The following is a 27,953-nucleotide window of genomic DNA, read 5'->3' as shown; positions in this document are numbered from 1 at the left end:
TCACCCAGACAGACACCACCTTCCTGCTACTGACCCCCTTCACCATTTGAAACTCATCTACCGGGGGGGAGGGCATGCAATCCCAGCGTTCCCTCCCTCCACGAGGAACGGCCAGAGGGACAGATTGCATCTGGATCACCATGGACTCTACTCATTCGAAGAATTTGTGAGACTACAAAGAAGAATAATCCAAATGTGTTTATTTAAGATCAAATCTTCAGCACTATCTGTCTGTGACGGTGGTGGGGGGGGGGGGGGAAGGGGGAAGGGGGGAGGGGAGGGGGGGGGAGGGGGGGAGGGGGGGCGCAAGTGTAAACCCACCCTGTGAGTTGGTGACCATCACCTCAGATGGTGAGAACCAGCTCAATCACCACTTGACCTGTCCCTTGTCGCCTAGACAGCTACAGCTAGTGGCGACTCCAGAAGGACAACACCAAGCACTGACGTAGCTTTATAAATAAATAGGTGGGCGACACAGCAGCAAGACAATTTGCAACACACTCATCTTTCTGTCCAAAATCTGGACATTCTACTCACATGCTGTCCCCAGTAACTTCTGCAGAGGTAAAATGGTAATGTGAGGTCAGTGTAAAATAAATCCTGGCACTTAAAATAAAAACTATACAGGCATTGCTCTACGAATAAATTACAAACAAACAAACAAACATAATATGAAATGCAGTTCATTTGCACCAGAAAATCATGTATAAGCTGTAGAAAATATTTCTTTACATTCATCTTAACAACATGGAGCTCAGGTCTCTGCTGTGCAAATCAGCAAGAAAACGTCAGACTGATTTAATTCTTGATCAAAGGTACGTGATTGCTTGAAGCTTTTGTTCCCGTGCTTTAGTTGCTGCTCATGGTCTAGGAGATAATAAAAAAAAGGAAAAGTAGATGTGAATATAACATTTGACTGCTGCCTGATCCAATATTCTACTGATTAGTCACAGATTTCTCAGACTGCATTCATTTTGTTTGTATGGACTTGTCCAACTGTGATGCAGCCTCCCTTCAAGGTATGCACCATCCTGACACATGGTAATATATTACTTTGGTACACACAAAAAGTTGGAGTAACTCAGCGGGTCAGGCAGCATCTCTGGAGAGAAGGAAGGGGTGATGTTTCGGGTCGCCTTCTTCAGTGGAGGGGGCGGGACAGAGATAGAATGTAGTCAGAGACAGTAAGACTAGTAGGAGAACTGGGAAGGGGGAGGGGGATGGAGAAAGAGAGGGAAAGCAAGGGCTATCTGAAGTTAGAGAAATCAATGTTCATACCGCTGGGGTATAAACTACCCAAGCGAAATATGAGGTGCTGTTTCTCCAGTTTGTGCTGGGCCTCACTCTGACAATGGAGGATCCCAGGACAGAAAGGTCGGATTGGGAATGGGAGGGGGAGTTGAGGTGCTGAGCCACCGACAGATCAGGTAGGTTAAGGCAGACTGAGCGGAGGTGTTCTTGCCGATGTAGAGAAGTTGTCACCTGGAACAGCAAATACAGTAGATGAGGTTGGAGGAGGTGTAAGTGAACCTCTGCCTCACCTGGAAAGACTGTTTACTCTGTTCTCTGCTGCAGGTGAGGCACCTCTGGAGCAATGAGACATCTGCTCTACAAAGAGATAGCTCTACAGCATTGCAGAGATACGTTTGCATCACGTTAGGCATCTCTACATCAACATTCATTTTTCTGTCCAGTGAGCTACCTACATCACAATGTTTCGCCACCAGTGAGCTATCTTGTTGATAAAGTCAATTATCTTTTCTGCGGAGTGGGATCTCGGTACTGTTCGGAGATTTGACAATACCAACAGCGTCATCTCAATAGAGTTGTACTTCTACATCAGAAGTAACTATCTCTGCACTCAGTGTGAAGGCTCTTCTATTTGTGAACCACTTATTTGGAGCACTTATGGAGGTCCCTTCTCCCCAATTCAGGAATGATCACTGTTCCAATAGCGAAGGGGTCCAATTGCATGGTGAAATATCATATCAGAATTTCAGATTTGCATGTTTACTGATACACTATTTTGCATTCACAGTTGATTTGAAACACAGCGGTCAATACACTGCATGGACACGATCCAAGAAGGAATTTAAAGGGTGGACTTACATCATTAATCCAGCCTTTGAAGGCAGACACTCGAGTGTAGACGCTTGGCTTCTTCGGCGTGTTACACTTAACAGGTCCCAAGAAGCTTCCCACTCCATTGACATACCACCTGCCGTCACTACCAAAACAATTCAAAGGACTGCCTGGGTCACCCTGAAGTAAAAGAAATCTTTCCTTTATGTTGTTTTTTTTTTTAAATAACCGTTGCCCATCACATATTACCCCAGTATCGCGTTTACCCAGAATAATCAGCACACTCTACTGTAAGGAGCTGTGTGCACTGCCATCATTCACTCAGTTCCACCGAAGGCACCAGCCCACTAATTCCCCACCAGAAGAACATTCCAGAACAAGATTAACCCCCTTCCCTGTGGTGCTACATCCTAAAGGAGAATCAGAAAAGGGTTTAAAGTTGTAGGGATGCTGTTGCCAGCTTTTTGGTCTGAATTGCCGGAGGTGAGGCTGATCGAAGACCTTCATGAGGTACCATTGCTCTGCACCATTAACAATGCGTCTAACATTCCCAAAGGACGCACAGGCTTGTCGGTTAATTGGCCTGTGTAAAATTGCCCCTAATGTGTAGTCAGTGGATCGAAAGTCAGATAACGTAGAATGAAGGTCAGTGATCAATGGTCAGTGTGGACTCGGAGGGCCGAAGGGCCTGTTTCCATGCTGTATCTTTAAAGTAAACTATACTAATCAGGAGGCCCACTGCTGTAAACTGAAAACGTCAAAACACTTCATTCGGTACCAGAGCCACAACTGATGCCCACACTCTACACATTAGAATCAGTTTATGGAGATTACACCGATATTAAGCAATGCATACTGATTATCTCCAATGGGTGGAGTCGATGCATACCCACTCATATTGTTAACATTGCTGGGGTTGGAATAGCGGAACTAAGTCTTGTCATGGGAGATTCTGCAACCGTGGGGGATGACTTCAGCATTCATTTAGATCATTTTCAAGGATATCAAGAAATAGCTCTTCAGACCAGGTTAAAGTTAAAAAAAAAAAAGAATGTAACTGATGGATTTTGAGTAAAGGCAGGGAGAGGAAGAGAAGGCAGAGATCAGCCTTGGAGGTTGTGGTGGGATGGCTTTCCCTCATTCCACTTACACCAGGCCAGAGGCAATTGACAAAAACATGGTCAAAACCACTACAACGGGAGATCTGTTAGATGCCTTGACATCTAATAGATCCTCCTAGGTACACAAAAATGCTGGAGAAACTCAGCGGGTGCAGCAGCATCTATGGAGCGAAGGAAATAGGTAACGTTTCGGCCCGAAATCCTTAATAGATCCTCCTTATATGTTACACCTCCTTATATGTTACACTAATCTCCAATATGTCTTTGTGATGATTATTCCTCTGTTGTGTGTATTCCTCTGTTGTGTGTTGTGTGTCGGTTGAAAATTATGAAGCAATTATTTAAACAACTGCCACATATTTTATTCTGATTTTTCAATCCACATTTTTAAGGCTCCCCAGCTCAACGTTATAGATTGTCCTTTTTTATGTTTAAGACCCTGGTTTTGATCTTTAGGTTGTCACTCACAAAACCATCTTGAAATTCCACCAATTTATAAATCACGTGAAAGTCAGCTTTATATAAACCTAGAATTTTAGTATTTTTCAAACAGTGCATTGAACTAGATTATATCATTCAATTATACAACCAATCATGTGAGCATCATGAGGCCCTTACATAAAACTAATTATAACCAAACTGCTTGTCAAATATTTTGATGCGCTAAATTATCCTGAACGCAGTTATGTGATTCAGTAATAGACAATAGACAATAGACAATAGGTGCAGAAGTAGGCCATTCAGCCCTTCGAGCCAGCAATGCCATTCGATGTGATCATGGCTGATCATACCCAATCAGTACCCGTTCCTGCCTTCTCCCCATATCCCCTGACTCCGCTATCTTTAAGAGCCCTATCTAGCTCTCTCTTGAAAGAGAACCAGCCTCCACCGCTCTCTGAGGCAGAGAATTCCGCAGACTCACAACTCTCTGTGAGCAAAAGTGTTTCCTTGTCTCCGTTCTAAACGGCTTACCCCTTATTCTTCAACTGTGGCCCTTGGTTCTGGTCTCTCCCAACATTCCCCAATAAATCTGTTTGCCAAATCTATAGCGAAACTAAATTTCCCTCTTTAAAAAAAATACCATTTGATTTGGATTTGCCTGATCTCTGTACTTTGCATTCAAAAATGTTGTAGCAGCTATGGAGACATGTACCTAACTACCAACACAGCCCCCTCCCATTCCCACATTGACATTTCTGTCCTCCATTGTCACAGTGAGGCCCAGCACAAATTGGAGCAACAGCACCTCATATTTTGCTTGGGCAGCGGTATGAATATTAACTTCCCTAATTACAAGTAACCCTTGCTTTTCCTCTCTCTCCATCTAATGCCCTTTCCCAGTTTTCCGACCAGTCTGGCTATCTCCCTGATTACATTTCATCTGTTTGATTTCTTGTCACCTTCTCCTAACAATGATCTATTCTAGTTTCCTTGAGCTTCATCTCTTTTGATGTCTCGTTTTGACACCTTCCCCTTCCTTATTGCTGTGCCTCCCTCTCGCCTGTCTTTCAGTCTGAAGAAGGGTCTCGACCCGAAACATCACCCATTCCTTCTATCCAGAGATGCTGCCTGTCCCGCTGAGTTACTCCAGCATTTCGGTGTAAACCAGCATCTGCAGTTCCTTCCGACACCTTACATCTTTCATGCTTCTTAATTCTACCCAAGGTTTCCTTTATGTTTCAACATACCTTTCATCAATGAAGTGAGTTCATCCTTTATCACCAGGATGATACTCCCACCTCTGATTTCCTTATCCTTCAGATAGATCTTATTGCTCAGTATATTTAATTGCTCCTTCTCTGTTCACTTTCAGTGATGCCAACACAGGCTGAACTTGCATCCCTCTGCAAGGTGTAACTGAATTCTGGAGTTATCTTTCAGATTTTCTTTCCTTTCACTTTGGTTTTGAAAAACCTCCACGTTGCACTGCACATTAATGACCCTGAGCCACTGAGAGACTGCAGGTAGGGTCCCTGGAATCACTTCAATGCCCCCAAACTTCCTCGTACTCCTGTCCTAGGATCTGATGATTGCACTCTAAGGTTTTGGAAGAGCTCATTGTGGGGATAGTGAATGCACTGTCATCTTCCAATAATTTGAAAATAATTCATAAGTGATAGGAGCAGAATTAGGCCATTCGGCCCATCACGTCTACTCTGCCATTAAATCACGGCTGATCTATCTCTCCTAACCCACAGTTCCCACAGAGTGGAAGGTAATGAAGGCAAACAATGTAAATGCAAAAAGCAGGAGCAACCGAAGAAATGAATGAAAGAGAAAAAAAGAGACCAGTTACACCCTGTCATTAGGAGCAGGAAAAATGAAGGAATCCATGACTAAGAAATGGTCACAGGGCATTTAGAAAATAATTATTGAATTAGGCAGAGTCACTATGGATTTATGAAAAGGAAATCACTTCTGACAAAACTGCTTTTGTTGATTTTTGCTGTTGTAACTAACAAGGTAGGTAAGGAGGAATGGATGATGTGATCTAATTAGGTTAATATAATGATTCATGAAACAATGCTTTTGTTAATGAAGGATAAAATGCAGGCTTGGATTGAGACCAAAATGCAGAGAGTGGGAATTAGCAGGTAATCAAGTGAGGAGCTGTGAGTGCAAGAGTGACTAGTGCTGGAGCCAGCTGTTCACCATCTATATTAATGATTTGGTTGGGGGGACCAAGGCAATTTATCCAAGTTTACGGATGGTCCAAATCTGGATGGTATTGAACCCTGCGAGGGGAATGGACTTGACTTGAATTGTTAAGGGTACAGGTAAGTTAAATGAATGGGCATAGGCGATAGAATATAATGTAGAAATATTTAAGCAATGCATTCTGATAGAAGAATATAAAGAGGCAGAATATCTAGATGGTGATTTATTAAATGCTGCAGGTCTTCAGTAGGATTGGCTCCTTGTACGTGAATCACTAAAAGTTAATATTCTAGTACAGCAACCAATTAGTAAGGTTAAAAGTATGCTGATCTTTGTTGCAAGATGATTTGAGTTTAATAGTAGAGACTTCTCCCCCTAATGATATTGGTTTAGGATAACACCACATCTGGAAGAATTTGTGCAGGTCTGAGTTCCCTACATTTGGAAAAATCAATTTGTGGAAAGGGAGTACAACAGGGGAGTTGGGAGGGGTATGTGTGGGTGGAGGGGGGATTTGTGGGAGGGAGTGAGCTCGGACGCTGGGCTGCTCGGACGCTGGGCTGCTCGGACGCTGGGCTGCTCGGACGCTGGGCTGCTCGGGGGCTGGGCTGCTCGGGGTCCCTCAGAAAATTGTGGCTGGTTGGAAACCTCCGCAGGCCATCCTCAGCTCCAGTAAAGACGCGATGGTGCAGGAAGGGGCGGACCGTCCTGTTGAGTGACGGGGGAAGAAACTAATCAACGCGGCGCTTGGAACGGCAGGAGAAGAGATCGATCTGCCCACGCGCGGTTTTTAAGATTTTTTAAACCTTGCCAACTTTTACGACATTCAACCGATCATATCGAAACTTGGTGCAATCGCAGCATAGGAGAACAGTGAGTGAACTGGCGAAAAATCCTAGCGCTATCGTGAACCGTTTTTGCGCAAATAGAAAGACCGCACAACCTGGAAGATAACAAGATCAGAGTTTTAGTTATGTATAGATAGATAGATAAATTTATTGGGATTGATGAGGTCAATGTAGAGATGGGATGGATAGAGACATGAGACAGCCTCAAACTAAAGGGTTAACACTTGCAATGAAACCGGAAGAAATCTCTTCTCCCAAGGTCATATTGTGGACATCAAGATCCCATTGAAGTCAACAGCAGTATTCAATATTACATAGAAACATAGAAAATAGGTGCAGGAGGAGGCCATTCTGCCCTTCGAGCCAGCACAGCCATTCATTGTGATCATGGCTGATCGTCCCCAATCAATAATCCATGCCTGCCTTCTCCCCATATCCGTTGACTCCACTAGCCCCTAGAGCTCTATCTAACTCTCTCTTAAATCCATCCAGTGACTTGGTCTCCACTGCCCTCTGTGGCAGGGAATTCCATTTCACCGTGACTGTGAAGCATGTGTGTCGCTGATTACGTTCCAGATTGAAAAATCAAAGGATATCGGGTTAGTGCAGGAAAGTGGCATTGAGGTGGAAGATCAGCCATGTTCTTGTTGAATTGGTGTAGTCAGAATGTGGGGCCAAATAGATTACTCCTGCTTCAGTTTCTTAAATTCCAATAATCCTGGCTTACCCAGCCTTTCCTGACAACTAGAAGATTCCATTCCTGGAAACACTGACCCTATGTAGATAAGAAAACAGAAGAAAATCGGATCTAGTCCCTCTGTCATATCTTTATACTGTTCTGTGGGGCATTTAAGATGTGTAGCTATTGCCAGCAAAATTATTCCAAATTCCATTGCATAACCCATTTTATTTTCAGGAGGGTAAAAGTTAGATTTCTTAACACATTACATCTTCCCAGCATTTCAAAGTCCAAATACGGAACCAAATCAGAGTGAAACCTTTTACGTCACCACAATTGCCCTCATTAAACATTAGATGTTATTCACGTTATTCCCTTCATCGTGTATCTATTACAATGTGAACGACTCAATTGTAATCTTGTATTGTCTTCCCGCTGACTGGTTAACGCACAACAAAAGCTTTTCACCCTACCTCGGTACATGTAACAATAAACTAAACTCAAATCAACCCACTGGTGAAATTGCTAATATAAATGCTGTCAATCCTCACAGTACCCATTTCCCAGAATTGCAACTAAATGATATTTCCTTTCACATATGTAAAAATGAAATCGGATTGAACGGGTGCATTTTGATTCAGCTGCATTTATCTTATGGACCATTTTTTTACATTGGGCATGGAGATAGTGGTCCAATGGTCTTGTAATGCACTGCCCGTTGTTCCCCTGTTTCTAGGAGCTGCCTGTTAAAGATCAGTCGGGGAGCTTAGGAAATAAAAAACAATTAATGTCTTTTGAATGCATGTACAGATACTATTTGACTGATTTAAGGTATAAGCTTAATGACATACTTCACATGCATTCTTGGAATAACCACCAACACAAATCATGGTGTCCATCACTTTGGTGCCCCACCAGTCATTCCGGCTGCAGGTGTTATAGTCGACTGCAGGTAGAAGCGTCTGTTGCAACTTGCGTGGTTTAAGCCCGTTTCCTACATAACGTCAAACATTAAAACAGTTTTGGGTTAAAACAGAAAACTACTTTTTTAGTTTAGCTTGGAGAACAGAAAACTACTTGTTTTGTTTCGAGATACAGCGTGGAAACAGGCCCTTCGGCCAAACGATCTCGCACCAACCAGCGATCCCCGCGCATTAGTGGCATCCTAGAACGCTATCCTCCATGCACTAGGGACAATTTTACATTTATACCAAGCCAATTAACCTACAAACCTGTACGACTTTGGAGTGTGGGAGGAAATTGTAGATCTCGGAGAAAACCCACGCCAGTCGCGGGGAGAACGTACAAACTCCATACAGACAAGCACTCGTGTAAGGCAGCAACTCTACCGCTGCCGGCGTGGAAAGAAATACAAAAATATAATGGTTTGAAATGTGTAATTGGCAGCAATGTAATACCTAGCACATAACGCCTAGATTACCTGTGCTAAAATGAGAGGGAGTGGCACAGCTAGTAGAACCACTGGCTCACAATTACGATGACCTGGGATCAGTCTTGACCTCCAGGGCTGTCTGTATTTGCACGTTCTTCCCATGATTGCATGAATTTCCACCGCGGTGATCCAGTTTCCTCCCACATCCCAAAGACATGTGGGTTGGGAGGCTAAGCGGTCAATGTAGACTGTCCCTTGTAGGTGGGTGAGTGGTAGAATCTGAAGGGAGTTGATGAGATTGAAAGAGGAGGAGACACAAGAGACTGTAGCTGCTGGAATCATGTAGGAGACACCAGAGACTAGCTGCTGGAATCTTGAACAAAGAACAAAATGGACAGGCAGCATACGTGGAGGGAATGGACAAACAATGTCTCGGGTGAGGACCCTTCTTCAGACCTTTCACATAGCAAGTACTTGATGGTTGGTGCAGACTCGGTGCGGTGAAGGGACACTTTCTGTGCTCTGTGACTTTGTGATTCTATACTATTACACGTCGGTTTCAGGAAATGTATAATTGAGTATCTTATTGTGATTAATGGAGTTGAAATATCAGACAGAAAGCAGGTGGAAGTTGGAGCCCTTGAAAATAAATCCAAGGTGTGCAGTGGCTTCTGCACTCTTGGGGAAGTAAAATACTGGAACTAACTTAAAAACACGATGCTGTTTAAACTGGAGCATTGGGGAAAAGATTTAATGCTTTTAGTTACGTTTTTTTTTTAAACAAGGGTATTGTGAAGCCAAGCTGGGCCAATGGACTTAAAATCCAGTTCTACCAGTCATGTGAAGTGGAATAAGTTCATAGCCATATCTTGATCCGATGTTCCTCCAAGGCAAATTTCTTCACAGACAATTAATGATTAGCATTCGCATTACTGGTTATTGGAAGACTCGATGCCTGAGTTGCGGCTGGTGTCTGTTGTTCTATTTCCATTGTAAAAGTACTTTGAGCATTGTCTGACACCAGCAAATCTTTTCAGTGGGGATTTATTTGACGGTTCCTGTGGCAGTCAAACATTCCTACAACGAGGAATTAATGTGGAATGATGGCAGCAAATTAACTCACAACTCGGAAACCCAGGTGCCTAGCCCCAGGCACTCTTATCTGCGTACAGTTGAAGAGTAGGAATGCGTGACGTTTCAGTCTTCAGACTAAAGAAAGGTCTTTACCCGAAATGTCACCCATTCCTTCTCTCCAGGGATGCTGCCTGTCCCGCTGAGTTACTCCAGCTTCATGTGTCTTTCTTTGGTTTAAACCAGCATCTGCAGGTCCTTCCTACACAGTTGAAGAGTCTTCCTTTCAATTTTTGTCCTGCTTAAAGACTTTTGAACTTTTGATTCTCGTGTCGAGCATTTATACAAAATAGACCTTTGTTGCCAACGAACTGAGTGAGGTAATGAAAGAATTTTTGGAAATTGTATGAAAATTGAGCAAGTTGATAATATGGTTAAACTAAGGATTAAGTACTGGAAAAGGATGGTGGGAAATGAGGCCAACGTCGTGAAGGTAAAATAGAAGAGGCAGTAATTAGATTAGGGAAGTGTTCGGGTTGCAAGGTGTAGCTAGCTGAAGCAAAAGTTGACCTTGGGTGTTTGTAAACGAGACTGACTGCAAAAGAATCATTCAGAAGAGGGGTCATTTTATGACACCCATTTACAGAGCAAAGGAAGACAAGTCTCAGTTGTCAGGCAGACAGAGGCAGCTCTCACAGAGATATACAAAAAACAAAGGCTAACGAGAAAACTGGGTTACTGTTGAATTATTGTAAAACTGTGAAATCTGTTTATATCCATTGTAACATGAATACTATAAACTGCTGGAGGTTTTTTGAGTTGGTGAAGTATCTTTGAGACCTCTGTTAAAGTGCTTCCCCAGTATATACTGTTCATAGTTTGAACAAACGGAAATTCCCCACTGAGTGCAGTCCGGATCTGAGCCACAATTAAGGTGGCAACTGTCCCATGTGAAAGCCAGATGCAGGTTCAACACCAACATGAGGTGAGTGATGAGAAATAGATACGGCATAGAAACTTGTCTTTCAACACCAGCTGCCCAATCCACCAGGAGGGAGCTCCAAAATCATGAGGCACAGACTCTGAGAAAGCCACGTGGTTGCGCTTGTTCTGGCTATTGCTGCACAGAGCAGGAGTGACATCCAGATTAGCCCAGATCGCAAACTCAACGAGGGAACAAAGAAATCTCGCCGACCTATTGAGAAGACCAAGACACCCCATTGACCTGTGGAGAAGACCAATGGATCCCATTGACCCGTTCTAGGCCTTACAAACGTTGTCCATAATTCACCATTGAGGGGTAACTCTGGTAGGTAGGTAACTTTCCCAAGTGCAAGCATTAAAAGTGAAATTTAGCACAGGGTCCAAGTTGCCAATATATCAGAAACTGATTATTTTTATCGAGATGACCTATGGAAAGGCACCAAAGTCCTTTTATACAACACTAATATAATCTGTAACTTTATTCATGAGCTTTGATGACTTACCAATATTTCTCAAACAGCCTTGACAGATACCACTAATGATGCCTCTGGAAAATACTTTCCATTAAGTGGAAGATTTATGGACTAATATCTGTTCTCACGATTTAATTACTCAGTCCCAGAATCCTAATGTAAATGTGGACTCGGGCAATAGTGATTGTACACGTCACATGACATTATCTCACCTCGTCGCTTCGAATTACAACCTGGTTGGAGCGAGGTTTAGTTTAGAGATACAGTGCGGGAACAGGCACTTGCTGGGACATCTGAAAGTTATCTCGCAACTGCATGCTTGACAAACTTTACATTGGCCTTCTTTGCCAGAGGATTTCTGTTAAAGAATCAATGCAGATATATAGGTTCAAATGAATTGCAAATGGAGAAATCTGTCCATTCTGGTCTCTCTGTGATAGTGAGTGCAACAAACATTCTCCAGCTTTAATTGCTGGGTCAGGATGTTTGTCGTACACGAGGAGAGATTTAAGCAGACATTGTTGTCCACTCTTGAGTTTGGAAGAATGAGAGGTCATCTCATTGTCCCCCTGGTCGTAGGAGAAGAACGCAAAGTCGCCCTTCAACACTGAGATGAGACATTTATCTACCCATCAGAAGGTGAATCTTTGGACTTCTCCACCCAAGATAGCTGCCGAGCCTCAGCCACTGGGTATTTTTAAAAGGTAATTTGAGACATTTGTGGATATTAAGAGAACCAAATGTTCTGTGGAAGAAAGTAGTGCTGAGGTCAACAATTAGCTCTGATTCTATTGAATACAAAACCCGAGGAAGGGGCTGAATGGCCTGAGTCTACTATTCCTTATATTCTGGAAGTGATTGGTATGAGAGGCAGCCATCCTTCTGCACTGGTTATCAATCGAAATGGGTCGGGAGTATTCCCGGTCACAATTCACGTGCCTCGAGTCAATTGAATCGGAAGTAATAAAGAGACTCTTTACTCACTCCTTATATAAACATTGTCTTTAATATTTGTCTTTTAAAGCTAATTAAAAATTACATACTGTACCATTGAGTTTTCCCCATCCAGTCACGACACACGTGTAGTTATCTGGTAGTTCTTCGCCCGCTGAAGGGAGACACGATAGTCTGATCTTGTCAGTGAAGACCACAGGCCAGGAGAGTTTTAACAAAGCTAAATCAAACCTACGAGCAACAATGTGCATCTTACACTCAGTTATATAGGCTTTAAGCTCTATTCCAATTCAAATAATGTGTGGGTAAAATTTACAGATCATCATAAACCATGCAGATGGTTGTTGTGAGATAGCAGTAGATGCAGCAATGGACCCGCTCGCTAAAGCTACTCGCCAAAGCCTCTTCCAGCACAGGACGCCATTCATCCCATAAGGTCCATGCCATCTCCCAACAGATCAATCCCTACAGTATCATTTTTCCTTGTAGCCATGCAATTTATTCTCTCTTGCATGCCCATCAACCCTCCTATGAATCTTTTTTTAAAAGAGGTAATTTGCAGCAGCCAAGTAGATTGGCAGTATAACCAGGCTGTGGGCAGATTCACGCAGTGACTGGGAGATTACATACAGGGATCTGAGGTCAGCATCGAACCTGCGAGCCGTGAGGTTGTGGAGCACTCCATCGCAGCACCGACTGTCAGGAACACTCCAAACTCACCACCTGCTCCACCAGGAGGGCAGGCATATTCACCACCAAACTTCCAAGTCTCAGATCATTTTAATACATAAATTTAGAGTTATTGAACTATACAGCGTGAAAACAGTCCCTTCGGCATTTTGTGTTCATACACAAAATGGATCTGTCCTTCACACTGGTTCCATTTAGCAGGGAACACAACTTTCATGCAGGCGGTGAGAGACTAACAAACTATAAGGTGCAGGGTGGTCTGGTTGTTAGTGTTGTCCAACTGGCTGAAAGCTCATATCAGACACAAAGTGACAATGAAAGCTAACAGAGCATTATGATTATTGTGTGGGGAAACTAAATAAAAGGAGGGAAATATATTGGACAATGATGTGACTTTATTTGGAGTATTGTGGCCAGCTGTCCTCTCATTTAAGGGAGGATGTTCGTGGAATGGAAACGGTTGAAGGAAGGTTGGCTCAATTAATACCCAGGAAGGGAGGCTGGTCCTCATGAAGGTTTGAACATTCGATTTGCATCCACTGGAGTTTTGAAGATTGAGAGGGGCTTCATTTCCCTTTCCCTCAAGGATGCAGAGCCTTTGAGTGTTCTTAGGGAATAAACTATTTAATAAGATGTGAAGGGAGTGAAAGTGTAATGTGCAAACGGGCTTGGGGCGAGAGCCCTAATCCTGCCCTGGACTTGTACGTTTACGGAACATGTGTAACACTCGTGCAGCACATAATAATAATTTCCAACGGGTTCATGCAGAGTTACAGACTTACCCACAAGTGAGACATTTTGGATTAAACATTGGGTGAGCAATCATTTTGATGGGTTCGATGTATTGTTCTGAACCTTCGGTCAATGTCAAATCATACTTCCCCAGCACAATTCGGTATTTAATACCTTCGCTTTAAAGACAAGAACATAACATTAGTGTAGAGTACAATTAGAGGAATGTACAAACAGCGAGTTATCTGCTGCCGCATCAGTGGAAATGTACGACTCGTTTTCACAGGGAGAAGGGTACGTTCCCTCAGACAGTACTCACGTTATACATTTTCCAGCTGTTAGGATCCAGATTGGGTCAATGAGTGCTCCTCCACAGGTATGAGTATAGGAAATTCCTTTTTTAGCTTGCAACGAAACCTATGCACAACAAACATGCGGAGTTGTTTGCATTATCAGAAGATGTTGTGTGAACTGATTAAGTGTGTGTCTTGGTTTACCTGCCATGGCCAGCTGAATGGATTGACACTGTTACTCTTTTCATCCATGTCTGGTTTGTGGACCGGTTCCCCACAACTGAACTCAAAAGCATAGGCTGCAAAGCAAAAGGGATCAATGCTGAGTGATGAGCTCTCCACTAATATTAACACCACTCTCACTATCCTGTTCCAACCCAGATTGAGACTCAATGTAATGGCAAGCAGAGAAATATAACCCAGCTATAACAAAGTATAGACAGAAGACTTGGGAAATTTGGCATGCCTCCAATGACTCTTACCAATTTATATAGATGCACCATATATTTAAAAAAACATCCTATCAGGATACATCCCGACTTGCTTTGGCAATTTTTTTTTTCCCAAGACTACACTAAAGTGCAGAGTTGCAGATGTCGGCGAGTCCATCACATAAACCAGCTTCCCTCCCCATTGACTCATCTGCATTTCATTCTGCCTCGTAAGAGCAGTTAACATAATCGGCAACTTATATCCTGGGAACTCCCTCTTCTCCCTTCTCGCATCGGGTAGAAGCTACAAAAGCTTGAAAGCATATACAGGTACCACCAGTCTGAAACATCGTCTTCCCTACTGTTATCAGACTACTGAAAGGAACTCTCATAAGTAGGTGGATACAGATGAGAAGTTTCCATTTTAGATATTGCACACATTACATGTCTCCATGCATAAATCATAAGTTTGTACTCAAAGGGGACCCATTCTTTCCCTCTCAAGCCTCTACCTGATATATATATATATATATATATATATATAGCAATTCTTCTTAATCATACCTTAATCATGCAATCTTGCAATTCTTCTTAATCATACCTGCCAAGGATATTTCACGCCTCTTTTTTGCTCTGTTGATTTCTTTCTTACATTCTCTCATGCAACAGAATCCTTTGATCTCAGTTCCCTAGCTGCCATAAGTTTCCATTTCTTCCTGATCAAAGCTTCAGTATTCTTTGATCCAAGATTCCCTAACCTTGTGATCTTTGCCTTTCATACTTGCCTGCTGACCCTGAACTTTTACTATGTATAGATGCTGGTTTACACTGAAGATAGACCCAAAATGCTGGAGTAACTCATCAGGACAGGCAGCATCTCTGAATAGAAGGAATGGGTGATGTTTCGGGTTGGAGTCTGAAGAAGGGTCTAGACACAAAAGGTCATCCATTCCTTCTATCCAGAGATGCTGCCTGTCCCTCTGAACTTTTACTAACTTTTTTTTTAAAGGATTCTACTTTTCAGCTATCATTTGATCCACAAGCATCAGCACCCAGTCTACTTTCACCAGGCCAAGTCTTATGCTAACAAAATCAGTCTTTCCCTGGAATTCAGTCTGATGAAGGGTCTCATCCTGAAAAATCACCTATTACTTTTCTCCAGAGCAGCTGCCTGATCCGTTGAGTTACTAGCATTTTGTGTCTGTCATGCTCTCTAAATGTTGGCTCCAGAACGGTGTTATGTCAGAAGACGTGGGGTTGTAAATTGATGTGTGAAAGAGAATAGGTGAATGAGATTGATGAATTTTCTCTGAGTGTCATGATAGACCTGACGGGCCAAACAGCCTCCGTCTCTGTCATGCCAACTCTCTAACCGAAGATCACTGTTCACTGACCAGGCCTCACAGCTGACAGTCAATTGTATGCACTTTCCAATCATGTAAATTTAGGTGACGTTTCGGGTCGAGACACTTCTTCAGACTGAAAGTCATGGGAAAGGGAATCGAGAGATATACTGTAGACGATGATGCAGAGAGATAAAGAACAATGAATGAGCAGGAAGAATCACAGAAGGGGAGCAGCGAGAGAGGATGTTGCAGAACTCTCGTCGGAGAGAGGAGGAATAAAAATCAAGGAATAGGTGATTTTTAAACCAGCATCGGCAGTTCCTTCCGACACATTTCGTCTGCTCCACTCTGAAATCTCCTCTAGGCATGTCTATTTTGAAGAAATTATCCTCCTCTCTCCAACGAGAGTTCTGCAACATCTCTCTCGCTGCTCCCCGTCTGTGATTCCTCCTGCCCATTTATTGTTCTTTATCGCTCTACATTATCGTCTATCTCTCGTTTCCCTATCCCGTGACTTTCAGCCTGAAGTAGCATCTCAACCCGAAACGTCACCCATTCCTTCTCTCCAGAGAAGCTGCCTGTCCCACTGAGTTACTTGAGTTTTTTATGTCTATCTTTGGTTTAAACTGCCATCTACAGTTCCTTCCTACACATGTAGATTTAGGTGTAGGTTTATTATTGTTACATGTACTGAGGTACAATGAAAATACTACACTATACAACACTACATCTATAGAGGCAAGTCAAACTCAAGTAAAATCCATAGAGCAAAGGGCAAGATACAGAGTGCAGAAAGTAGTTCTCAGCATTGCAGCATACTAGTTCCATAGACAAAGTCCAATGCCCACAATGGGGTAGAGGGGAATTGGATACTATCCTATCTAATGGACGAACTGTTCAGAACACTGATAACAGAAGGGAGAAAACTGTTCCCGAGTCTGGTGGTGCATGATTTCAAGCTTCTGTATCTTCTGCCTAAAGAGAGAAGGAATGACCGGGGTGGGACAAGTCTTTGATTATTTTGGCTGTTTTGCTGAGTCAGTGTGAAATGTTAGTGGTTAAGAGTTTAAGAAGGAACTGCAGATGCTGGAAAATCGAAGGTACACAAAAGTGCTGGAGAAACTCAGCGGGTGCAGCAGCATCCATGGAGTGAAGGAAATGGGCAACGTTTCGGGCCGAAGCCCTTCTTCAGACTGATTTTTCGAAGTGTGAGTGGAGTCAGTGGTGGGGAGTCTGGTCTGCCTGATGGACTGGATGACATCCACAACTCTTTACAATTTCTTGTAGTCTTGGGCAGCGCTGTTCGCAAACCAAACCACGATGCAACTTGACAGCATGGCGCATCTGTAGAGGTTTGTGAGAGTCATTGGAGACATGCCAAATTTCCTCAAGCTCCCAAGGAAGTACAGGCATTGGTGTGCGTGCTTGGCGGTTGCTTCAATGTGGTTGGTCAACAACGGGTTTGTTGGTAATATTAACGCCAAGGAGCTTGAAGCTTTCAACCATTTCCATTTCATCACCATTGATGCTGATTGGGGCATGTACTCCACCATGCTTCCTGAAGTCAATAATTAGATCCTTATCTTGCTGATATTGAGGGTGAGGTTGTTGTCCTGACACCATGTTAATAAGTACTCCCTTCCTATACTCCGTCTAGTTATTGTTTGTGAACGGGCCTATTCCAGAGTTATGGCAAATTGTCAAGTGCTGCAGGAACTATTTCCCACCTATTATTTTATTCTCCTTTCCCACTTGAGCTTTTATTCATGTCCTCACGGAGACCAGCTCTCTCACTATCACTCTTTGATGCGAGTTGATTGTATATGTCAAGATAAAATTCGACAAGGTTTCCTGATTGTGGAGCCAGAATTTCATGAATGATATCAATTGAGTTAAAGCTTTGAAGTTTTCAGAATTGAGACAGAATTTCCCTAGAGTGCCGCCACACTCCACATTGACCACTCTCCAATCTACACGTAGTCCACAATTTTGCTCAACCCTTCCTTGTATCTGTAACCCATTGCCGCCCACATTCTCAGTGAACAAGGAACAAGGACAGCAGGCGCATGCAACTCCACCGAGTGCCGTTTTCCTGCAAGTCACACATCATACCCACTTGGAAATTTGTTATTGTTCGGTCATTCTTGGAACACTCTCTACAACATCATTGTGGGAATTATCAGGAGAAGTGCATCAGTTCAAGGCAGTGGGTCAGGATATCCGGCAGTTCAAATATGGGCATCACTCTGGCAGCAGCAGTGCTGTAGCAATCTCAATGCCTGGCATGCACTTCACTTTACTTGAGTTTTTTAGTTTAGTTTAGAGATACAGCGCGGAAAAAGGCCCATCGCCCCACCGAGTCCACACCGACTAGCAATCCCCGCACGTTAACACTATCCTACACACACTAGGGACAATTTACAATTATACCAAGCCAATTAACCCACAAACCTGTACGCCTTTGGAGTGTGGGAGGAAACCGGAGATCTCGGAGAAAACCCACGCGATTATGGGGAGAACGTACAAACTCTGTACAGACAGCACCCGCAGTCGGGATTGAACCCGGGTCTCTGGTGCTGCAAGCGCTGTAGCAACAACTCTACCGCTGTGCCACCCTGTCGCCTGTTCTGTTCCGTCAGCCGTGGAACAAAGCTGCTGCAATTGGCAGTGTGGAGGGTGATTCTGTAGTACTGATCATCGGGAACAATCCCCCAGCGTGATCACTTTAAATAATCCTCACCCTGAATAACAACTGGGAATAGTCAGCCAGCATTGCCCACCTGGGCAATCAGTAGATTCAACCTCAAGTATCATCGACTTGTTTTATCATTTAGAATAAACACCAGTGTAATCACCCAGATTAACTAGTAGATGTGAACCCCCCCAGTATAAACACTCGGTATAATGATCCAGAACTTGTGGTGGGAGTTGAGGAACCGATGTGGTTCGTGACATGTGAATCATAGCATTTAGTGAGCGGCATTATTAGATTGGGGACTTTGCCGTATATCAGAGAGCCAGGTCCGGGGACAGAGTGTGGATCAGAGAGGTGGAGCGTCAACAGATTGTGGACACGGTGGATAAGGAAAGGTCAGTATAGTTATGCCCATGGATCTAGGGTCATCGTTTACTCACCTAAAATAAAAGGGAAAATGCTGGAAACACTCAACAGGACAGGCAGCATCTGTGGAGAGAGGAAGAGTTTAGAAAGGTCCCAGATTGGAAACACTCCCTTGTTTCTCTTTCCACATCTGCTGCCTGCTTTGCTGCGAACTCCAGCCTTTTCTGATTTTATTTCAGATTTCCAGCATCTGCAGTGCTTTGCTTTGCATTTAAATTCCCTGGGCTGGTGCCTGGGCCCAGTGCCAGGGTTTTACGGCCATAACTATGATGGACAACGGGACACTCTAGTCCAAGTTCTCCAACAGTGCTCCAGAAAGAGCACTGCAGTGGGAACAATATTACTCCCGTAACCCCATTGCAGCAAACATGCTGAGGTTGCAAACTGATGCACAACAGGAAATGTCCAGCTGAACTTCACAAATAGTGGGGTGGCACGGTGGTGCAACGGTAGAGTTGCTGCCTCATAGCGCCAGAGACCCGGGTTCGATCCTGACCATGGGTGCTGCCTGTACAGAGTTTGCACGTTCTCCTCATGACCTGCGTGGGTTTTCTCCGTGATCTCCGGTTTCCTCCCACACTCCAAAGACGTTCAGGTTTGAAGGCTAATTGCCTTGGTGTAATTGTACATTGGCCCTAGTGTGCGTACGATAGTGTTAGTGTGTGGGGATCGCCAGTCCGCGCAAACTCAGTGGGCCGAAGGGCTGATTCAGCGCATTTCCATACCCCTGATTCACAATTCGCAAGTGTACAGAAACAGTCTACTGAGCCTGCATGCAAGAGGCGCTAAGATTTGGTGCCATTTCCAAAATCCGCAATCTAGATCTTATGTGCTGCGCTGTACGACCACTGATGTTTATTGGCAATATCATCATTGGGCTCTCTACATCCTGGGGTCACCACTGACCAGAAGCTCAATTGTACCTACCACATAAATACTGTGGCTACAGGAGCAGATCAGGGACTGGGTTATCCTGCAGTAAGTGATGGCAAGCCCTCTGTCACTCCAACCACCCAGGAAGATTGAGCCACACTAACAGTATCTCTCAAACATATGAGATAGATAGAGCTCTTAAAGATAGCGGAGTCAGGGGATATGGGGAGAAGGCAGGAACGGGGTACTGATTGTGAATGATCAACCATGATCATATTGCATGGCGGTGCTGGCTCGAAAGGCCGAATGGCCCACTCCTGCACCTATTGTCTACTGACCCCATCCAACAAGGACAAGAGAGTCAATTGCATGGGAGAACCACCAGTTCGTGTTCATTAGTCAAATGAGCGGAATTATGCCATTGAGTTTACTCCGTCATTCAATCATGGTGGATCTATCTTTCCCTCTCAGCGATTTTCACGCACAGAGCCTCCCCATATACCTGGAATCATTCTTGTTCTCCTGCCTTCTCCCCATTCCAAAATTGCTTCACGCTCCCAATTTACCACCCATTCTAAACCCTCAGCTTTTACTCTCAATCCAACAAGCCACCTATGCCTTCAATCTCCATGATACCAACCTACAAACTCCAAAGGCTTGGCCTCCACAGCCTTTGCACCTCAATTGTCTGAATCCTGTGTGGGGGTCCAATGAATTCCACAATGAATAAATTCATCATGCCCTCATAGGTGGCTAAATAAATTCCTCCTCATCTCCGTTCTAAAGGTGTGTCCTTTTATTCTGAGACTGTGCCCTCTGGTCCCATTTGACTTGAAAGCACCACTCCAGGGACCCTAACCTTGCTAGAGGATTTCACCCCACCTACGGATCTCGCAAGCCCATCTCTCCAGCCCTGGGCAACCGAACTTGTTGGGTTGCGGAGATCCTAGCAGTCACTGGGGGAAACTTGACTTGAAAGCAATCCAATAAAATGTTGACTTGAAAGCATCTAATCTGCATAAAAGCCCGTTCCTCATCCTGCCAAGTGTGAGAGGTGGTCAGGACTTCCATAACATTCAACCTTCCATACCATCGACAATACCCGTTCCAGCTATATCCACCCATTACAGGTTGAAATTTCCCCATTGGGATGGGCCAAGTAGAGGAGGGAACACCTTATTTGACCATCCTATCAGCGCAGAGAATCATACCTGGAGGGATCATACCCAAAGGGATTCATTTTGGGAAAGAAAGGTTTGAGGGGAACCCATCACTTATAAATGGTGTTTTAAAGTCAATGCAGCCTCTTTTAATTCAAAGTAAGAAAATATCACTCAAAGAAATGATGAGTCTTAGAAACAACTATGCTTGCAATACATATATTTTTGAGGCAGAGATAGATTCTTGATTAGTACGGGTGTTGGGGTTTATGGGGAGGAGACAGGAGAATGGGGGAGAGATAGATCAGCAAAAATTGAATGGCGGAGTAGACAATAGGCCAAATGGCCTAATTCTGCTCCTATCACATGAACATGAATATGCGATCAAACTATTTAGGCATAAAAGATGATCATGTAATGAACCATTACATCATGGTATGTATCACGTTTCTGGTGCTATTGAGAGTGGCCACAATGAAGAGTTATGTTACTCTCTGCTCCTGATTGGAGTGAGTTCCACAGTGCAATGCAAGAACCCAAATACACCACAAACCAGTAGCTGCCTCCAGTACATGGACAAACCAGGAGTCCCGGGTGATATTAGCCACAGACAATGTGAAGGTTTCACTGGAGTCTTGAGAAGACCAAGGTCATCAGCACACAAGACAAACTTTATGCATGTTTTCCAAGATCCCCACACTGTCCTACCACAGAAACCAAATGCCAGCAACCGCAGTGTCTTATTGACCTCAAACACATGTTGGCCGATGGCTGGCTTCTCTACAGAGACCTCCATGTTTTGACGAGAGATGAAGGATGGAAACCAGTGAAACGTCTTTTAATGGAACATAGGCAAAGAGTGCTGGAATAACGCAGCGGGTCGGGCAGCATCTCTGGAGAAAACGGATGTGTGAATTTTCAGGTCGGAACCCTTCTTCAGACTGAAAGTAGGGAGGGGAGGGGGCAACTGGAAGTAGGAAAAAACCAGAACATGTTAGGGTCAGCAAAGGATGAACAAGGAAGGATGGAGCCCACAATGGTCTATTGTCGGCTGGGGAAAAGGTGATAACACAGAGATATAGGGATGTAAACAGTGGAACTGAGGTGGGAGGGAGAGGGGGAATGCAGGAGTTATTTGAAATTAGAGAAATCAACATTCATACTGCTGGGTAAGCTGCCCAAGCGAAATATAAGATGCTGTTCCTCTAATTTGCGCATGGCCTCACTCTGACGGTGGAGGAGGCCCAGGACAGAAAGGTCAGTATTGGAATAGAATGAGGAATTATGATGTTCATTAACTGGGAGACCACATTGGCCAAGGTGGACTGAGCGTAAGTGTTCAGCGAAACGATCGCCCAGTCTGTGCTTGGTCTCCCCGACACATAGAAGCCCACATCGAGAACAATGGTCTTTTAATGAGCCAGTGCAGGTACAATGGGTCCAATGGCCTCCATTGCGGTATCATTCTAAGCAAAGAGTCTATCTCCATATCTGCAAACAGGTCAAGATTTTTTTTACCAGTTGCTCCTAATTAAAAGATGATAAATTCACAGCACAAAGCAAACTTTAAATATTGTTTATAATGTGATCCAAATTTACTTTTTCAAGAAATCTTTCCCAGTGCGAGATTATAACTTTCCCTACGTCAGAAGGTAGGACAATTAATATGAAAGGACATGTTGGATTTTAAACAAGGATAGCGTTTTAATGTACCTCAGACACTAATGGCAGAAAGTGAATGGAGACTTACTGCTGACAGCTAGCAGAAGCGTGAGAAGAATTTCTCTCATCTTCCTTCAGGAAAACTGTGAAAACACAAGGATGGTACAGTGTGAATTATGGTTAATTGCACTCATCACAGATTCTTAGCGGACCACAATATTACAGGCACACTGTGGGTATTTATGATGCACACGTGGTACCCAACTTCCCCACTGGGAGGACCTCTCTGGAGATAGACACAAAATGCTGGAGAAACTCAGCGGGTGAGGCAACACCTCTGGAGAGAAGGAATGAGTGACATTTCGGGTCGAGACCCTTCTACAGGACCTCTCTGAATCTGAACCAGGCAGATTGTTTCCTCATTCTAAAGACATGCATGTTTGTAGGTTGTTTAAGAAGGAACTGCAGATGCTGGAAAATCGAAGGTACACAAAAATGCTGGAGAAAATCAGCGGGTGCAGCAGCATTTATGGAGCGAAGGAAATAGGCAACGTTTCGGGCCGAAACCCTTCTTCAGACTGGTTTTGGCCCAAAACATTTCCTATTTCCTTCGCTCCATAGATGCTGCTGCACCCGCTGAGTTTCTCCAGCATTTTTGTGTACCTCGGGTTTGTAGGTGAATTGGCTTCTGTAGATTGTCCCCAGTGCCGGATTTACGTATAAGCTAAACAAGCTATAGCTGAGGGCCCCCACTTTCTTGAGTATCTACTGCAATAAATAAAAATATGTACACGTATGTATAAATTAGTAATAATCTATTGGCACTATTTCATTTTAGAATGCACGAGGCACAAAGTATGATAATCTTGTGATTATAAACAAGCTGTTGGAGGAATTTAGTGAGTCTAGCAGCATCTACAATAACTCTGCTATGCGAAGAAGTGATTTGTGGTTGTATCTCATGACTTCAGTGTAATGGTTTGGCACTAATACTATAACCTACACAAAGGTTGTATTTTTACAATGAATGCTTTTTAATTCTGCTGTTATTCTGTGACTAACACGGTTTGACTCTCAGAAATGATGACTAGGACAACACGTGCATTCATACAATACCTTCAATGTAATAAAGCATCACTAGACGTAAGGAAAAATGACTCGGAGAGCACACCTACATCCCTAGGAGAATTCCCTTGAATCGCCGAGCGGGTTTCCTTCGGTTTCCTCCCACATCCCCAAGACATGCGAATGGTTTAATCAACCAGAGTGTGGATGAGTAGTATTATCTGGAAGAGTTGATGGGAATATGGAGAGAATGAGTTACAAGGAAAATTAAAAGGGGAATGGGATTCCTCTGTGAGTTAGCACACACTCGATGGGCTGTTCTACCTCCTTTTACTCATTAGAATAGATGGAAGAGATGGAACAGCAGTTCCATGACAATTGAGAAATGACTGCAACCTGCACTCTGATCTACACAGACACTTCCCACTGTCTCTGTCACGGTTGGAATCGGAAAAACCTAAACAATATCATAATGGCAAGGGTTAATACAACTTGGAAATTGTTTTACGATGTGCCACTCAACATCAGGAAAAGATCAAGCATTTTAGGAGAGTAAAAGATGGCAGGCAGGTTTGCGAGTACCATTCGGAAGGGTTTACCCTAGATTGTAGGGAGATGGGATCCAATGTTGTAGTGGGAGACTGGGAGTTCGTATTAAAGCCAATGAAGCAAGTTCAATCGACAGGATAGGCAGAAGCATGGCAGGGAGCAAGGATGGATGGTTGGATTAAATTGCATTTATTTCAATGCGAGAGGCCTGACAGGTTAGGCAGATGAACTTATGGCATGGATAGGCATGTACAACTGGGACATTGCAGCCATTACAGAAACTTGGCTAAGGGAGGAACAGGACTGACAGCTTAACGTTCCAGGGTACAGGTGCTACAGGTGGGTTAGATGCTGGGTTAAAAGAGATGCAGAGTTGATTTTTTGATTAAGAGAACCGTGTGGCATTAGTCCAAGGTGATACAACTGAGGGATCCGTTTAATTTAGTTTATTTATTGTCTCGTTCACTGAGGTACAGTGAAAAGCTTTTGCGGTGTGCTATCTAGTGATTGGAAAGACAATCCATGATTACAATCAATCATCCATCCAGTGAGGCTATATGGCTCGAGCTGATAAATAACGGGATGATCAATTTGTTCGGATTATACTGTAGGCTCTCAAATAGTTAATGGGAATTAGAGGAACAAATATGCAGAGAGTTGCAAGACCAACGAAAATAGTGCTAAGGGCTTAAACGGGATGGAATTCAAGGGGTGGAGAGGAAAAAAATATGCTGGGAGCCTGCAGGCAGCTGCTAGACTGATGGGGTTGTCATAGTAGGGGATTTAAACTTTCCCAATATAGACTGGGCCTGCCATAATGCCAAGGGCTTAGAGCGGGTGGAATTTATCAAGTGTGTTGAGAACGCTCCTGCAAGGGAATGGGCAGAGCTTGACCTACTCTTGGGGAATTCAGCAGGGCAAGTCATGTCTGTTTATTAGGAATCTGAGGGGCAACTTTTTCCTGCCTCCGAGGGCAGTGGAGGCAGGTTCTCTGGATGCTTTCAAGAGAGAACTAGATAGGGCTCTTAAGGATAGCAGATTCAGGGGATATGGGGAGAAGGCAGGAACAGGGTACTGATTGGGGATGATCAGCCATGATCACATTGAATGGCGGTGCTGGCTCGAAGGGTATGAAACGAGCTGCCAGAGAGTACAACAACAACATTTAAAAGGTATTTGGACAGGTGCATGGATAGGTAAGGTTTAGAGGAATATGGGCCAAACGTGCGTGAATAGGACTAATTGGTTAGCATGGATGAGATGGGCCAAAGGGCCTGTTTCCCAGCTGTATAAATCTATGACTCTATGAAAGATGAGTAGTGACTGTTATGCACAACATGCAGCAATCTACACACAGCAAGATTAAACAGGAACAAAACAAATGGGATGCAGGATGAAATTATCTGTTTTTGGTGAGATTAGCTGGGACACTGTGATGAGCCTTGTTGTTCTCTCTATGCCAGTGGAAAAGGTTTAAGGATGTGTTCCAGTGCAGTACTCCTTCGTATGTTGCCTTTGGAGTATGCTACATCCTCGTGTGATCCTGTCCATTTCCAGGGAGTTAAATTAATGAACTGGAAACTATCTGAACTTGTTCTGGGCATTGATGAATATGATTGATGAAGACTTTATGTTGTCCGTTGCTGTCCACCCACCGGCACAGAGTTTCACGTGACTCATGAGTTTAGAAGGATGAGAGGGTTTCTTATTGAAACATATAAGATTGTTAATGGTTTGGACACACTAGAGGCAGGAAACATGTTCCCGATGTTGGGGAGTCCAGAACCAGGGGCCACAATTTAAGAATAAGGGGTAAGCCATTTAGAACGGAGAAGAGGAAACACTTTTTCTCAGAGTTGTGAGTCTGTGGAATTCTCTGCCTCAGAGGGCGGTGGAGGCAGGTTCTCTGGATGCTTTCAAGAGAGCTAGATAGGGCTCTTAAAGATAGCGGAGTCAGGGGATATGTGGAGAAGGCAGGAACGGGGTACTGATTGGGGATGATCAGCCCTGATCACATTGAAGGAGCTGATCATGGATTTTAGGAGGGCACATCATCCGAGGACGTACACTCCATTGAGGATAAATGGGGATCCTGTGGATAGGGTGAACTGTTTTAAATATCTGGGAGTCCACATCTCCGAGGATATGACATGGGCATCACACGCCTCAGCACTCGTGAGTAAGGCAAGGCAGCGCCTTTACCACCTCAGGCAATTGAGGAAATTCAGAGTGTCTCCGAGGTTCCTCCAGTGCTTCTACGCAGCGGCGGTGGAAAGCATCTTGTCCGGGAACATTACCATCTGGTTTGGGAATTGCTCTGCCAAGGACAAGAAGGCTCTGCAGAGAGTAGTGCGTTCGGCCGAACGCACTATGGGAACTTCACTTGCCCCCCTGCAGGAACTATACATCAGGAGGTGCAACTCCAGAGCCAACAATATCATGAGAGACCCCTTCCACCCCTGCAACGGACTGTTCCAGCTGCTACGGTCAGGTAAACGCCTCCGTTGCCATGCGGTGAGAACAGAGAGGTTGAGAAGGAGTTTCTTCCCAGAGGCCATTCCGACTGTAAACGCCTATCTCACCAGGGACTAACTCTGAACGTTTTCCTTCCTTTATTTATTATGTAAAGGTATATGTGTGTTATGATTGTGTTTATAGTTTGTTTGGCTTTTTGCACAAAAGTCCACGAGCATTGCCACTTTCATTTCACTGCACATCTCGTATGTGTATGTGACAAATAAACTTGACTTGACTTGACTTGAATGGTGGTGCTGGCTCGAAGGGCCGAATGGCCTACTACTGCGTCTATTGTCTATTGTCTATTGTCTATTGTCTATTCCAGAGTAAAAATAAGACTCAGCCAAACAGGCAGCATCCGTAGAGACAGAGGGATGGTCGACCTTTGGGGTGAGACCCTGTAACATACCCTGCGCAAGGTCTCAATGCTCCGTACGACACCATCTGCAGGTCTTGTGCGTCTCCCAGACTAGTGACCGAGAGGCGGGATTTCTCAGTGCAACGTTTAAGGCTTCCAGGGTAATTCCATTTAGTGGAGATCTTTTGGAAGGCTGGTTGTTGAAGCCCACAGCATCCAAATAGAATTCCGTCCCAAATGCAGGACCGACCACCCAGAGTAACAAAAGGCAGAGTTGAGGCCTTACCTGCAGTCTGCAACCACTCCAGATAAAGGCGATCGAGGATGTAACTAGCATGCGGACGAGACGACATAAGCTTTACAAATCACAGGCTTCATGGTCACTTAGGAAAGGACCAACCAGCCAGATTACAGTTGAAATTTAAGCTAATTCATGATGTCACAATATCCTATGTTTTCAGTAAGAATCAAGCTGATTGGTGACATCAGGGAACAGCACCATAGCAATGGCGACCATGACATTCCAAAGTTCCATCGATAGAAATTAACTCCATTGAGGGCAGACTGGGCCCCACACACATATCGACTGCGCTTAGTTTAGTTTTGTTCAGAGATACGGCGCGGAAACAGGCCCTTCGGCCCACCGAGTCCGTGCCGACCTGCGATCACCCCGTACACTAACACTATCCTGCACACTAGGGACAATTTTACTTTTTTTTTAACCAAAGCCAAGTTAACCCACAAACCTGTGTGTCTTTGGAGTGTGGGAGAGAAACCGGAACACCAGGAGAAAACCCACGCAGGTCACGGGCGTACAGGCAGCACCAGTAGTCAGGATTGAACCCGGGTCTTTGGCGCTGTTAGGCAGCATCTCTACCGATACGACGCCGTGC

At 44.1% G+C, this 27,953-nt stretch overlaps 1 protein-coding gene across 2 annotated transcripts; it reads right to left on the bottom strand.

Annotated features, from left to right (window-relative positions):
- Positions 1–286: 286 nt before the first annotated feature.
- On the bottom strand, positions 287–27,446 carry LOC129711671 (proproteinase E-like). Of its 2 annotated transcripts, XM_055659495.1 has the most exons (9): positions 27,347–27,446; positions 22,660–22,714; positions 14,183–14,277; positions 14,005–14,102; positions 13,736–13,864; positions 12,358–12,494; positions 8,240–8,382; positions 2,110–2,262; positions 287–867 (listed from the first exon to the last, which is right to left on the bottom strand). In XM_055659495.1, the coding sequence occupies exons 2-9, from the start codon at positions 22,697–22,699 to the stop codon at positions 850–852; spliced, it is 813 nt and encodes a 270-aa protein (XP_055515470.1). In that variant the 5' UTR covers positions 22,700–22,714; positions 27,347–27,446; the 3' UTR covers positions 287–849. The 2 variants fall into 2 exon arrangements, with proteins under 2 accessions (XP_055515470.1, XP_055515471.1); XM_055659496.1 differs by lacking the exon at positions 27,347–27,446 and having other exon boundaries at positions 22,623–22,698.
- Positions 27,447–27,953: the final 507 nt, after the last annotated feature.

The sequence above is a fragment of the Leucoraja erinacea genome, chromosome 30, assembly GCF_028641065.1.
Source record: "Leucoraja erinacea ecotype New England chromosome 30, Leri_hhj_1, whole genome shotgun sequence".
Classification (NCBI taxonomy): Eukaryota; Metazoa; Chordata; class Chondrichthyes; order Rajiformes; family Rajidae; genus Leucoraja; species Leucoraja erinaceus.
Note: the sequence above shows the minus strand (reverse complement) of the source record. Positions and strands in the feature narration are given on the sequence as shown.